Below are 15457 nucleotides of genomic sequence, written 5' to 3'. Positions count from 1 at the left end.
AGAAAAAACAGAACCGGTAATAAACTAAGGCAGGTTGTTACCTAAGCAGGGAGTGGATAAAATATGCCTCTTAAAGATAGGCCATCATATCTTTCTTGAACTGTAAAAATTATGGTGCAAGCTTGTTGTGTGTAGAGATATTGTTAGATATTGTAGAAGCAAAGATGTAGATGGATTACTTCCGAGGATTTGCAGTTTTTTTTATCTCCAGTCTGATGGTACTCCGAGTCAGAGAGAACTGCCACACCTCATGCACTCCACAAAGACAGAGCATTTACTTTCCAGTTCCTCATGCCCTATCCTGTAACTAGGGTGGTCCATTTTCTCCTCTGTTCTTGGCTTGCTTCTAATTTCTCTGCAACAGCGGCAAAGGAGCCTGAACATGACCTGGGTCACTGCAGCACAGGAGGGAATTGCACAGCAGATATCGCTGAAAGGTCTAAAATGTCAGTCATCAGCTCACTCTATGTCTAACTTTGACTGCCATCTTAGAATGTTTAAAGCGTAAAGTGTGTCTATTAATGTTTGGTAAAATGTGAACAACGATTTTACAGAAAACTACTTGAAATCGTTATTATCTATATAGACCTACAACAATTTTCAGGCTCCAATATACCCTAATAGTCTAATTATTTAACAAATATTTCAAAAATTATTCATTATGATGAATTATAAAATGTTTCCAGTAAGGAAGAGCAATCAGCCTACAAAGTTCTGTCTCCCTGTATGGGTAATCTGCAATGCTCTTTCACTAAGTCCATTAAATTCATTCAACCATGAGCGGGTCAGGCAATGTAAGACTGCATTAAATAGTACCAAAAGCACTGTGGCTTATTTGGTTACATTGCTAAAACAAATACAAGTGTATGCTTTCAGGTACCACCAAGGCAACAATTTAGGCCGTGTGACTAAATAGACACAAAAGTTAAAAGAGAAGAGATGAAGAGTATAAGGCAATTTATGTGCTGCAATTTTAGGCTTCGCGAAGCGGTTAGGGGGGAAACCATGTGAAGCAATCCTATCCATCTACACAGCTAAGTCCATCTCAATTGCAAGATATGGGGCTGGCATATGGGGGTACGAACAACCTGAGCTTATCCAGAAAGAGGAAAATAAATTCCTCCGGGCCCTCTTAGCTCTCCCCCAATCAACAGCTACCTTTGCGGTCCATCAAGAGCTAGGGATGGGCTATATCTCAGACACTATAAGCATAGCCCCTATTCTATTATGGATAAAAACATGGTTGAACCCTATACTCACTCTGAATCATGCGACTATAAGGGACTGTATGAAACTAGAAAAAGCAAAGGAAATCCAGTGGCTGTCTTTTATTAAAACAACTACCAGGGAACTGGGGCGCCCGGAGATCTTCACAAACCCGGAGGGTCTGTTAAAAGCTGATATAAGCTGGGTTAAAATTAATTTTACTAAGCTTAGAGAGCAGGAGCGGGAATTTGTTCAACTAAATAAACCTACGGTTAGGGCTCATTTCCTACTCATCTCGACTATCCATCCAACCATACCTTAGTACTATAACGGTTCCTTTTCATCTTTGGTTGATAACGAAATTCCGTTTCAATCAAATTCATTGGTTTTTATCTGATCCTAATGGGTGGTGTAGGCCTGAGGATGCGGTCCCTTGTAAATGTGATGGCCATTCACGCCAAGACACGATGCACTTTATATTCTTTTGTTCCTTTTACAATATAGGTAGGAAAAAGTTTATTTTCCCACTTTTAAAAAATAAGGGTTTTTTACAAACTAAGCCAGCTCTACTTTACCTGCAATTAATGGAACTCCCTGTGATCATGTTTGGTGTTACAAATTTTCTTGTGGTATCTATTCGCTGCAGGAAAGTTAGACTGGCAAATACGATATAATAGTGCCATAGTTTATGATTTTTTAAGAAATAATGAATTGATGATTTTAACGTGGTATTCATTTTTTTAACTTGTTGTTATTGTAAACTGAAACTGATGTAAATTTGGCATTATTTATTATTGTATAGTATACTTTTATGATTTTTATTAATCGAATAAAGTGCTTTTGACTTGACTTGGTTAAAAGGCCTGTGAAGAAGGAACAATGCGAGTGTATGGTGGAGGGTTAGGAGACTTACGTAATTAGGAGAGAAAGAAGAGAATACAGGGTTTCAATGTAAAGAAACACAACAAAGGTGGATGGAGAAGGGAAACACTTGACAGCAAACAAAAAAGGTGGATAGAAGTCATAGACACTGTGTAAAGTCAGATTGGGGCAAAAGATAGAGAAGGGGAATGAAGACAGAGGAAGATTAGCCCAAAATGGAAAGGAAATGTGAAGATCATGGTATGTGAAAGGGCCAGAGGAGAACATATTATGAGGAAAGAGACAGCAGCACGTGTAATAGAAGGTGGTAGAAGAAAGTGGGAAGTAACTCAGAAGAGAAGGAACATAATCAGTCTATGACTGGGCCTTAACTGAATATATACATCAGAGCATTTAAAAGGTTGCAGTAGAGTAGTTTTATCAAAGGAATGTTATCTTGAACTCTGCCATGCTTTCATCCCTCTAGGTTCAACTCAATCCATAGGCATCCCACCAGATTAATCTGATCCTAACCTGCGCCCTACCACATTAACCCCAGCCTCATTCCACCTCCGCACAAAATCCTGTACACGGGCTACATCGCTCATGTAGCTAAGAAAGTCATCACAGCAAACACCACAACTATTTCTGTCATTTGCACCCCTTTGCCCACTTAGTCAATTCACCACTGTGGGGAGGATGGTTTCTTACCAAGATCCTTGTTAGCCTTCTCAAGTGCTGCCCGGCCTTGGCCCAGCACGTCTACCTCAAACACCTTCTCAGGTCTTGCTGTGATGTCGAAGCTCTCAATAGGCTGATCATAGCAACACTCTGTCATGCGGTCATAGAGGGGAGCCACAATGGCTTCCGCCTCTAACAGAGAGGGACGATTCTGACACTGGCAAGAAAGAAAATGTGAAATAAGAATGTCAGAGGATGGAACAAGTCCAATAGTCCATTCATGTAACCTCCTAAAACCTAGCACTCTCTAGAGCTCACTTACATAATTACTCAGTTTGTCTACCTTCTATAACATGTTTCATTGCAAAAGCAACACCATTCACCAGTTGTAAACTAAAACTGAGAAAATCTCTGTTACTCTCCATAAGCATAGCCACTGTTTCAGTGCTTAGACATATATGTAATCCATCTCGCTTCTGTGTTTACCTTATTTATTTCTCTTCCCTCCTCATCTCTAGTAGGTGATGCTCAAGTGTGTGGGCTCAATGAGTTTGTTCACTCTACTGATACTTTAAGAGTGCATCATAACTCTTTAATCTCAAACATGAGAAGTATGGTCATGATCACTCTAGATGAATGGGCCCACAGACATTGTAATGATAGAAGTGCATTAGACGATTCAGAAATTAAGCCCTACCCGAGCACAGAGACTATTAAAGTCAATGATGAACAGATCTCAAGATATAAAGATCAGTGGTGTATCTTATAAACTAAGTTGTAAACTCAAATGTTTAATAAAAGTTAATGTAAAAATGTCAAAAAGTGTCTCAGACATAAGTGCCTATCCAAGCGGCTAGCCCAGTTCTTCCCAGGACAACTCACAAGTTGTTCCTTCACCCACATCTCACCTTGATCAGGTACCTTCGTGAGCACTCAATTCGATCCACACTGCTGAGGCCGACAGCTTGACAAACAGACACAGCATTGGTCGATGAAGCAGTGGAGAAGTTCAATCTGCCATGATCGTAGGACAAAAGAGATTTTTAAAATCAGAAAAATAAAAAAAGGACTGAAATCACAGTCTGTGTAGATGCTGGAATTTTATTTCAGAGTTGGATGTCATACTTCATCTGCGGCTCTAGAAGTATAGCCTATCAGAACAGAATGCATCTACTGAAACAAAGTAAAATGTGATCAGAGCTGCCAAAACAACAAGCGATAAAAGTAAGCTTCATGTGAGATGAAATATCCATTACACCATCTCACTAGCTCTGGGGTACAAATGAGCACTTAGCCTCCTTTGACAGCAGTAAACAGACACACATTAGACCCATAGGCACCGCAGACAGAAGTCGAACGGGATAGATTGTTGCCAAACAGATCGGCGAGGCCCTTGGTAACCAAGTCTTCATGGTATTCATATAGGTAGCCCTGTCTCCATTCTACTGCTTCTGTGCATGAATCGCCACCCTTCAGTCACAGGAATGCAGGTAATAAATACACTTCCAGTCTTGAGAAGCTGTCCTCACCACCCCGTCCATCTTGTGCCATGTCAATGAGGGGTATTCAAAATGGATCCCAGTAGCTTCAGTTCTCAGACAGACAGACACACATACATACATACACACAACACTACACTCATGTAAAACATGCATACCAAACTTGCACAGTGATTTGATATATACACATGATTTCAGCACAAAGTTATGGGTATCATAACAGTGGAACTTTATACAAGAGTAATCACTAACATAGATTTAGAGGTTTGGGCAGCTATATATTATCACAAAACATGCAATGCTACCACCAGCAATATATGCTCTAAACCCAGGGCAGGGACAGTTGTCTTCGGTCCTCTAGAAGACATGCTTAATTTGAGCCGGTGGTCTCCTGTGCTTGCCACCAGCACTTAATTCTCAGCACCGGTTCTAATGACAGTTTGCCACATGGTGGTGCTGTTGTCTAATTTTGAGATGAGCAAAACAATGGTTGTTGTTTAATCATCCAATATACATAAAAATGTTAAATCTTTGGGTGACTGGAATAGTTTGAATTGTCAGACTTGCAAGAGTGTGGTGGCTAGTAGTTGTTTTGGTACTATTAGCAGCCCTGGCATGGGCAATAGGTGGTGCAAGATGCAGTGGCATCCTAAGATGGGCCCTTCCACTTACCTTTTCATAAATTAAGCGTTGCTAAAAGAGCTACTGTCAGGGACGGGCCTAGGACTCTGCACACATGCTAGAAGACCGTGATGCCAGGGCCAAAATTAATGCAGGATATCAGATATACAACCAGTCCGGCACAAAAGGAAGGGGTATTTGTCTGAATACCATGCAGGGGCATTCCCATACCCAAGAATATATTAGCAGATTGGACATAGTAACACAATGGTACTCCCAGGAACACAAAATCTCAAGTGCCGGTCCACCTTCCTCTCAACCGGTTATGCCAAAATACAACATCATGCTAGGTTATGGTTACTTGTATAGCACATATCAAACAGGAAGATATTGTTTTCAGTATCATGCAGAATTCTAAGAAGCAGCTGTGATGTGGTAAGGGAGATCATAGCTTGGTGAATTCAGTGGATCAGGGGTAGGAGAAGGCTGGCTGAGCAGAGCTGTGTGGTCGGTGTGTAGAACTGGTTGCAGCTGTTGAGGTATGCTGGGTCTTGACTGTACAGTGCTGTGTAGGGGTGCGTGAGGAATTTGAAGAGGGCACATTTGTAGATAGGGAGGCAGTGGAGCTCCTTGAGGTGTTTGTGTGTGTAAAGTAGTAGTTTGAGAGTGAGTCTGGCTCCTGTATTCTGTACGATATTGACCCTTTTGGTAAGTAGTGCACTGATGCGGACAAAGTGGTTGCCGTAGTCCAATCTGCTGGTGATTAGGGCTTGTGTGACAGACATTCAAATTAGCCATCTGAAGACTTTCTTGAGGAGCTTAAGAGTGTAGAGGCAGGTTGAAATGACCATGTTGACTTTCTTGGACATCGAGATTTGATTGTCGATTGGACGTTTTAAAGTTCCCAATTAAATGGAGCACATCGTGTTGGCAGTTTCCAGTGTGGTAATTCCTGGCCAGCAGGTCTGGGTGGTGTCCGGAGTGTCTGTCATCTGAGTGGAAGATAGCAAGGGAGGAGATGTCAGGTTGAGATGCAAAGTTTTGTAAATGGTGTTAATTTTGTTAGTGAAGTAGTGACATTGATGAGAACAGAGGTCCGGTGAAGGGGTGATAGTAGTGGAGCTGGTGGCATGAAACAAATTCCTACACTTTGGCAAAGATTTCTTTGGAGGCATTGAAGCAGTTTCGGATCCATTCAGTGAGCGCTTTGTGGCTCTGAGTCAATGGTAGTAGGCTAATCTGTAGATGTCTGGATATGAACTTGCTACTAATAAAGACATCAAAATGCTACACGCAAAAACTCTCTTCCTAAACAGCCCATCATTACCTCTTCCCCAATCATCAATGCAGTTGCTTGGCGGTTGTTGACTCAACTGTTTATTATGAGCCCTATAGTTAGAAAGCCTCAGTAATCGGATTGAGGATTTGCAAACCTCTTATCACAGTTTTTTAAAACCTTGTTTTAGTTACTACTGTGCTACAATCAGAATAAGGAAAAAGATCCAAATTGGCTTCTCAAAAAACAGAGTGTGTCCACCCTGGCTAATCTGACTTTCCAATCTATCATTTGAAGACCACTTACGTCAATGTTCACTTAATGTCCTGAGGGGAAACAGACCTGTTTCATGGATCGCCACCTAAGATTTCTAATAAGTTTGAAGCACACCTGGACTTTGGAATTCCCAGTCCACATTCAACAAATGCAAATTAGACGAAATCATGTACATGAGGGGTGTGGCCAAGATGGCAGCCGCATCAGTCGTGCTCTAACAAATCCTGTGACCAGCCTGAGAAAGATCCGGGGGCAATCTGCATGATGAGGCCACCCTTCAAGGGATTCCTGGAGCAACTGAGGTCTCGCCACGACTCAGATGTGCGGTCCACGCTGAGCTGTGACCTAGAGGGTATGAATGCTGTGTTGGTTGAATGTCCTCCTGGCAGACCTAATGCAGACCTTGGAGGTATGATGAAGTCTTGAGCAGCCCTGGTGGGGGACGGAGCTTGCCGGCGACAATGGCGGACGCGTAACCCCATAGCTCCGCGTCGCTGCCCTACAAAATTAAAAAATATCCTTCATTAGCTTAGACTCGAACACTAAAAAGTGCGAATTATAGCACCCTCCGTGTCCCGGCAGTCTGCGGTGGCCTAATCTGCGCTCGGAGGCGCTGCGGCGAGGGCTGGCGGCGGAGGGCTGGCGGCGGAGGGGAATCCTGCGGCGAGGGAGGCCACAAGCTGCAGCCCTGAGTGATCCTAAGGCCGGACTGCGTGCGGCGACGTGCGGCTCTTTGAGGCGCCTGAGGCCGGTGAGAGCTACGGTCCCGGCGCGAGAAGCGGTGAGCCCCGGACCTCGGGAGGGGGAGGCACACTTCAGCCGGACCCGCCTCCCCACACACTGCTGCAACCGGTTAGCAACTGAGCTCTGTGGGCCCTCCCTCCGGGCACTGCTGCAACGCTGGTAAGGGAAATACACTGGCCAATGACACTCGGGCCTCGGCAGCTGGATCTGGCAAGGGGGAGCCGCAGGGGGGATACCCGAGGCATGAGGACACGCACATGACTGCAAGAACGGCAGCAGGACGCCTGTAGTGCTCGCCTCGGGGCATCCTTCCCCACTGTGGATGCAGGGCCATTTCTGACGCAGCACATGGTGAGAGGCGGTGACCTTGTGGCCCAAAGACTGACCGGGCAGGCCGAAGGAATATGCTATTTACCAGTATGCATCTGTTCTTGGCATGTAGGGCTGCTGACATTCATATCTGTGCATAGATCGCCACTTAGTGTTAGGTCCGGATGATCGTACTTTGTTGTCCTGAAAGCGACTTCGAAGTATCACAAGATAGGTGACTCCTCCCCTGGACTACAGTGCGCATGGGCATCTTCTCCATCCTCAGATTGTTTTTCGCCATTGTGGCAGAGATGGCGATAGTAAAGAAAGAGATGGCCATGCAAAAGATAATGCTGCAGCTGCGACAGGCACCGGGTAGGAGGGCGGGCGATATGAATGCCAGCAGCCCTACATGCCAAGAACAGATGCATACTGGTAAGTAGCATATTCCGTTCGAGGCATGTGGGCTGCTGAATTCATATCTGTGCATAGACTGTATAGCAGTATCTCCTCTAGCGGTGGTCACCTGTGCCAGCTGCAGCAGTTTGGAAAAGAGTTTTGAGGACAGCTTGGCCTACAGCAGCTTGCTGTTTTGCTTGCACGTCTACACAGTAGTGTTTTGTGAAAGTGTGTATGGTAGTCCATGTGGCTCCCTTACATATGTCTTCAAGAGGAATATTCCCTAGGAAAGCCATGGATGCCCCCATTTTTCTTGTAGAGTGTGCTCTTGGGGGGACGGTTAAAGTGTGTTTAGCCTTTTGATAGCATATTTGAATGCATTTAACTATCCATCTGGCTATTCCTGACTTTGATATTGGATTCCCTTTATGTTGTGGTGCAAAAGCAACAAATAGTTGCTTTGTTTCCCTAAATGATTTTGTTCTGTCCACATAGTAAAGTAGAGCTCTTTTTACATCTAGTGTGTGTAGGGCTCTCTCGGCTACTGACTGTGGATTTTGGAAGAACACTGGGAGTTCTATAGATTGATTAATATGGAAATGTGATACTACTTTTGGCATGAACTTAGGGTTTCTTCTAAGAACTACCCTGTTAGCATGTACTTGCATGAAAGGTTCTTGAATTGTTAGTGCTTGTAATTCGCTAACTCGTCTGAGTGAGGTAATGGCAATCAAGAAAGCCACTTTCCACGCTAAGAATGGCAGTTCACATGAGTGTAGTGGTTCGAAGGGAGGTCCTATAAGTCTGGTAAGTACTATATTTAGATTCCAGACTGGGGAAGGAGGGTGTCTTGGAGGCATCACCCTTCTAAGACCTTCCATAAAAGCTTTGATTGCTGGTACTCTAAACAGTGAAAGGTGTTGCCAGTTTTGAAGGTATGCCGCTATAGCAGCTAGGTGTAATCTTATTGAAGAGTATGCTAAGTTGCATCTTTGAAGATGCAGTAGGTAATATATAATGTTTTGTATGGAGGCAGCTAATGGGTTGATTTGGTTATTGTTACAGTAAATAACAAATCTTTTCAATTTTGCTGCATAGCACGCTCTTGTAGTTGGTCGCCTAGCCTCCTTGATAATGTTCATGCAGTCAGGAGGTAAATTAAGGTATCCGAACTCTAAGACTTCAGGAGCCAGATCGCTAGGTTCATCTGATTGGGATCTGGGTGTCTGATTTCTCCATGGTTCTGAGTCAGAAGATGGGGTGCGAAGTACAGCCTTTGATGAGGAACTACTGAAAGCTCCAGGAACGTTGTGTACCATGGCTGTCTCGCTCATGTAGGAGCAATTAGGATTAGCGTGAGTGACTGTTGCAGCAGTTTGCGTGCCACCAGCGGAATCAGCGGTGCTGGGGGAAAAGCGTAAGCAAATATGCCTGACCAGTTCATCCATATCGCATTGCCCTGTGACAACGGATGTGGGAACCTGGCAGCAAAGTACTGGCATTTCGAGTTTTCTTTTGTGGCAAACAGGTCTATTTCTGGGTGACCCCACTTTTGGAAGAATGGCTGGAGAAATTTGGGGTGAATCTCCCATTCGTGCAGTTGTTGGCTGTGCCTGCTGAGCAGTTCTGCCATCTGATTGTCTTTCCCTGGAAGGTGTTCTGCTAGGAGAAAGATGTATTTTGGAGTTGCCCACTTCCATATGCTCTGTGCCAAGTGGGACAGCTGTGGAGAGTGTGTTCCTCACGGTTTCTAGATATAGTACATTTCGGTCATGTTGTCCATCCGGATCAACACGGTCTTGCTGCACAAGTACTTTTGGAATGCTTTTAGGGCTAGGAATATCACCAGCAACTCTAGTTGGTTGATGTGCAGTTTCTTTTGTTTGTTTGTCCAGAGCCCTTGTACTGTGTAGTGAAGGAGGTGGGCTCCCCAGCCTGTCAATGATGCGCCCGCTGTTAGTACTAGTTGTGGAACTGGCTCTTGGAGCAGTCGCCCCTTGGAAAAGTTTTGTGGGTTCCACCACTGCAGAGAGTAGTGACCGCGACTGTCCACCAACACTAGGTCTTTTAGTTGCCCTTGAGCCTGGTTCCATTGCCGTGCTAGGCATTCTTGCAATGGGCGCATTTGAAGTCTGGCATGGGGGGGGGGGGGGGGGGGGGGGACTATGAATATGCAGGATGCCATCATGCCTATGAGTTGCATGAAGACTCGAGCTGGCAGAGAGTGTTGTGTCTGAAATTTCCGAATGAGCATCTGCATGCTGGCTATCCTCGCTGTGTTTGGGTATGCCTTCGCCACTGATGCATCTATAGTGGCTCCCAGGTATTGTTGTATGTGGGATGGCTGCAGATGCGATTTTGGGTAGTTTATTGAGAAACCTAGGCTGTGCAGCAGCTGAAGGGTTTGGGACATGTGTTCTGCACACTGTTGGTACGATTTCGCTTGTATTAGCCAATCGTCCAGATACGAGAACACGTGGATGTGTTGCCTCCCGAGGTGTGCTGCTACTGTCGCTAAGCATTTTGTAAACACTCTTGGAGCTGTGGTTATCCCGAAGGGGAGAACCTTGAATTGGCTGTGTTGACCTTCTATTGTGAACCGGAGATATTTTCTGTGAGCTGGATGGATGGATGGGTATGTGAAAATACGCATCCTAGAGATCCAATGTTGCTAGGAAGTCTCCTTGCTGTAGTAATGGGAGCACTTGCTGTACTATGATCATGTGGAAGTGCTCTCAATATATATCGATTTAGAGGTCTGAGGTCCAATATTGGTCTGAGGGAACCGTCCTTCTTGGGAATAAGGAAGTATAGGGAGTATACTCCTGTCCCTTGATGTTGGAAAGAGACTGGCTCTATGGCCCCCTTTTCCAGCATGCATTTCACCTCTTGTTGTAGCAGGGTGATGTGTTCTTTGGACATAGGACGGTGTCTGGGTGGTATGTTTGGTGGGGTAGAAGTGAGTTCCAGGCAATAACCATACTGGATAATTTGTCTGACCCACCTGTCCGTGGTAATTGCGTTCTAGACAGGTAGGAATTGTTGTAGTCTGCCTCCGACCGGTGTTCGGTGGTCTGGAGGAAACGTGAGGAAGTCACTGTTTTGTGGCAGTGGAGGCTCTGATGTTATTGCCTCCACTTCCTCTTCCCTTATAATTGTTTCCTCTATAACCTCCTCTGTTGGAGTTTTTGGTAAAGGAACTTTGTGTATTGCCTTTGTATGATGATGACGTCTGGGAAGTATTGCCTCGTGTAGCTGCCCTGTATGAGGAGAGTCGAAAGGAACTTCTATGTTGCTGAAACTGCAATGCTCCCATGGACTTTGCGGTTTCTGTGTCCATATTCATTTTATCTAAAATGGTGTCGACAGCAGGGCCAAAGAGGAAGTCTTGGTTTACTGGCTGATTAAGAATAGTGGACTGCACTTCATTCTTAAAGCCCGAAATACGCAGCCATGCATGTCGCCTAAGTAGAACACTGGTATTAATAGACCTGGCTGAGGTGTCTGCTGCATCAAGCGCACATTTGATAGAGGCGTTTGTGATGAACTTTCCCTCCTGTATGAGGTCATCAGCTTGGGCTTTAAAAGGCTCAGGTAGGTGTTGCATTAAGCTTTCAAGCTGATCATAATGCGCCCTGTCGTAACGAGCTAGCAGAGCTTGTATGTTGGCTATCCTCCATGAATTGGAGGCCTGTGCTGCTACTCTTTTACCGGAGGCTTCTAATATTTTTGATTCCTTATCAGGGGGAGGTGCTTCCCCCGTTGTCTGTGAGTTGGCCTTTTGCATGCATTACCTACCACTAATGAGTCTAATGGTAACTGCCCTCTGATGTAGGTAGGGTCTGTTAGGGCTGCCCTATACTTTTTTTCAATCCTGGGATTGATTACCCGTGCCCTGGCTGTGTCTTTAAAAATGTCAGGTGCGTGTTTTAACACTCCCTTCAGCAGGGGAAGTGTTCTGACGCTTTTTTCTCATGTTGGGAAGGTATCAAATAAGAAGTCTTCTTCGACAGGGTCATTGTGCATATCTACATTGTGGTATAGTACTGGCCTGTCTATTAATTGGTTGAAGACAATGATGTCATCAGTGGGTGAAGGTTTAGTTGGATAGGAGGAGACATCAGGGATGGGATGGGTGTTGTAAGGGTCAGTTGGCTCCTCCCATGGTACATTTTGTGGCTCAGGATCCTGTGGATATTCATAATCATTAAGAAAGAGAGAGGAACCCTGTAAAACAGTCAAGGGAAGTGAGGTTATCTAACCAGAGAAAGAAGTTGTTCCCTTGAGATAAATACAAGAAAAGCTAAAACATAGCCTCAGAGTTCACACTATAGTCAAAACTAATGCAATCACAAAAGTATAAGATACAACATATTTATTATGCAACCGAAAATTAAAAACAAATCATTACATACCTATACATATCATGGTTACTTAATCAAATATTTAAAAAGAACATACAAGTAATAACACAATCTATTGTGGCCTGCACAATTGAAAAGACAGACAAAAATTGTAAAACACAAAACTTGTAAAATACAGTTGGTACATTTAAAGCTGCCAGATATTAACACCTATGTTTCACCACTATTAATTTTGAATATAAACATAGGTGAAGGAGACTTAAATTGTACAATGGTAAAAAGCGTTGACGCGTTTTGGTGGTTCAGTACAAATGGAGTCCACCTTTAAAAAGACATTTCTTTGTTATCTGTCGTAATGAAGGGTCTGTACAATTTCCCTATGGAGTTATGTCCTGGAAGTCTATGGTTCGCTGCTGTACGTGTACTAACACACGTATTGTTGTGGTGTCAAAATTTCAGGACGTCGACATGGGGAAAGGCGATAAGACCCAAAGCAAACTTCCATTTGAGCAGCGTCTCACTAAGACCCCAGACTCCAAGGAGGCGGATAAATCCAACTCGGCGAACGGAGTGGGGAATATGGACTACTCGGACATCAAAAACATGCTACTAGCCATGGAAAAAGACCAAAAAGACAGCATGGCGTCGATCGGCTCCAAAATAGACGCACTCACCTACCGGATGGACCGCATGGCGGAACGCGTAGACAAACATGCGGAGCGCCTGGACATGTCCGAACGACGCCTCACTGAGGTCGAGGAAGCACAAACGGAATTGGACTCCGACCACAAGAAAATAGGGAAACTTATGCAATCGCCCCAGGAGAAGACTAAAGATTTAGAGGCACGTTCGAGAGGCTCGAACATACGCATCACGGGGGTTCTAGAGACGACACAGACTGGCATCATGGATAAGTTTGTCGAGAAGTTCCTCGCCACATTGCTGGGTGAGAATGTATTTTCGCCAATGTTCATTGTGGAGCGCACTCACCGTTCGCTTGGCCCACGACCTCGCCCGGGGGTCCTGTTGTGTCCTATCATTGCCAAGCTCCTCAATTATAGAGACAGAGACGCAGCCCTCCGGGTAGCCAGAGATAAGAAGACACTACAGTTCGAGGGCTCGGAAATTTCCCTATACCCTGACTTCACTGCGAGGGTACAAAAGGCACGCAAACACTTTGCCCCATTTAAGAAACAACTTTGGGAACTGGAACTAGATTATGCCATGCTGTATCCTGCAAAACTGCGAGTGAATCGGCAGGGGCATTCCCATTTCTTTGCGGACTCCAACAGTCAGGTAGACTGCGAGGACCGACGAAGCCAGCTAGATGACCAAGAATAGCGTTGCCCTACAGCCGACATGTGGAGACACCGGACTCTGCAGGTCTACAACGACAATATACACTGGGCCACTTCCGATGGAGACATCGAAGCTAACTACCACTATGCCCCCGAAGCTAAGGGCCAGCAAGGCTCTCCCGACGGAGCCCTGATACCCTGACGGACCAGTTTATGGGTGAGACCCAACTAAATCACGCGTTAAGTATTGGATTGCCAAGTGGGGCTGTTATTTGCTAGTTTGCCCAGGCAGATGCTGGGGGCGCGTAGTGGGCGAGAGACAATGGCTGGGATGTGTCCCTTGTGCCAGTGTGATTTGCTTGATAATCAATGTTGGTAACTACATGTAAGCTGATGTAATTGCATGGTGCAGCGAGGACTTGGAGTGGGGCTGTCGGCAGGCATTGAAACTAACACTTGATTGCTGTCCGGCAACCTTGGCCCCTGCTCGTAATGCACCTTGAATGCCCGAAAGGGGATTCAACAGTTGAGGACCCAGTTGGGGAGTGGGGGGGAGGGGGGGGAGGGGGGGGGTCATTCATGAGAGGCCTTGTTGGGGTTGGTCTGCTGTGGGAGGGGGGATGCAGGGTTTTTGGGATGGGACAGTTTCAGGGATGAAGAGGGGGTATAGTATATGACTCTAGACATTCTACAGATTTTGGGCGCAAGAAAGGCATTCACCTTTAATGCGCACTTAGCTCACCTTAATGGCTGAAATGGCCAATGCAAGCAACGCTGCGCACACACCCAAACTCAGGGCCCTCACTTGGAACGTGCGAGGTCTGAATGACTACCGTAAAGTTAGGAAGGTCATTAGCTATTTACAGCGCCAACACATAGACGCAGCTTTGCTGCAGGAAACCCATGACCAGCAAAATGCTGCACTGCAGAGGGCTGGAACGTAATATAACAGTGGCAGGCTTCACATCGCATGCCAGGGGAGTGCTCACCTGGGTAAACCCGAAGTCTGGCCTCTCTTTGCACTCTCTATGTGCAGACACGGAGGGCAGATTTGTTATCTCTAGGTGCACAGGGCCTAACATAGACTTGGTGGTAATCGATTCCTACGGCCCAAACTATGACTCCCCCGACTTTTTTCAAACCCTAGCCGCCATGGCCAGACAATATGACACTGACTGTATACTTTGGGGTGGGGACTTCAACCTGGTTCTAGAACCCGCTCTGGACAGATCGGCTGGCCCACCCCACCGTCCCTCGATGGCAGCTCTGGCAATGAGGAGCATCAAAACGAGTATGAGTCTTGAGGACGTGTGGCGGTGCAGACACCCAGAGCAAGGGGGGTATACTCACTACTCTGCATACCATGATATCCATACCAGAATAGATTACTGGCTGGCATCGGCCTCCAGGCTGGGGCAGATTAGGGACTGCAGGGTACTTCCCAGGACCTTGTCGGATCACTCACCGGTGCTTTTGGTGCTGGACATTCCAGGCAAAACCATCCCGCCCTTCACATGGAGATTCCCTCCCTATTCCCTCCTGGACCCGGTATTTAGAGGAGAACTCGCGGAAGCTATAGACGTGTTCTTTGAGACCAACGTGGGTTCTGTAGACAGCTTCCAGGTAGTCTGGGAAACATTTAAAGTATATATTAGAGGCATAGCAATGTCCAAACACTCAGGTGTGCTCAAGTCCATTAGGCAGAGACTGACTGACCTTGAGCGACGTCTGGCTGCCCTTGAGGACAGACAGAGCAGACAAACGGACAGTACAGCAGGTGAAGAGATCAAGACTCTCCTCACTGAGTATCATAAGGAAGCAGACAGTGAAGTGACGCACATGGGAAAGTACACAACAGCGAGAACGTATGGTGAGGGTGAGAGACCCAGCTCAGTCCTGGCCAGGGTCATAAGCGAGAAAAGG

General features: G+C 45.7%; 1 protein-coding gene across 1 annotated transcript in view; it reads right to left on the bottom strand.

Annotated features, from left to right (window-relative positions):
* PFAS (phosphoribosylformylglycinamidine synthase) overlaps positions 1-15457 on the bottom strand; it is a 371702-nt gene that overhangs the window by 275103 nt on the left and 81142 nt on the right. The window contains exons 4-5 of the mRNA XM_086931905.1: positions 3657-3762; positions 2779-2965 (exon numbers count right to left, since the gene is read on the bottom strand). Coding sequence (XP_086788031.1) covers positions 2779-2965; positions 3657-3762 — 293 coding nt within the window. The remainder of the gene's footprint in view (positions 1-2778; positions 2966-3656; positions 3763-15457) is intronic.

Source organism: Lissotriton vulgaris, chromosome 7 (assembly GCF_964263255.1).
Source record: "Lissotriton vulgaris chromosome 7, aLisVul1.2, whole genome shotgun sequence".
NCBI classification, from domain to species: domain Eukaryota; kingdom Metazoa; phylum Chordata; class Amphibia; order Caudata; family Salamandridae; genus Lissotriton; species Lissotriton vulgaris.
Note: the sequence above shows the minus strand (reverse complement) of the source record. Positions and strands in the feature narration are given on the sequence as shown.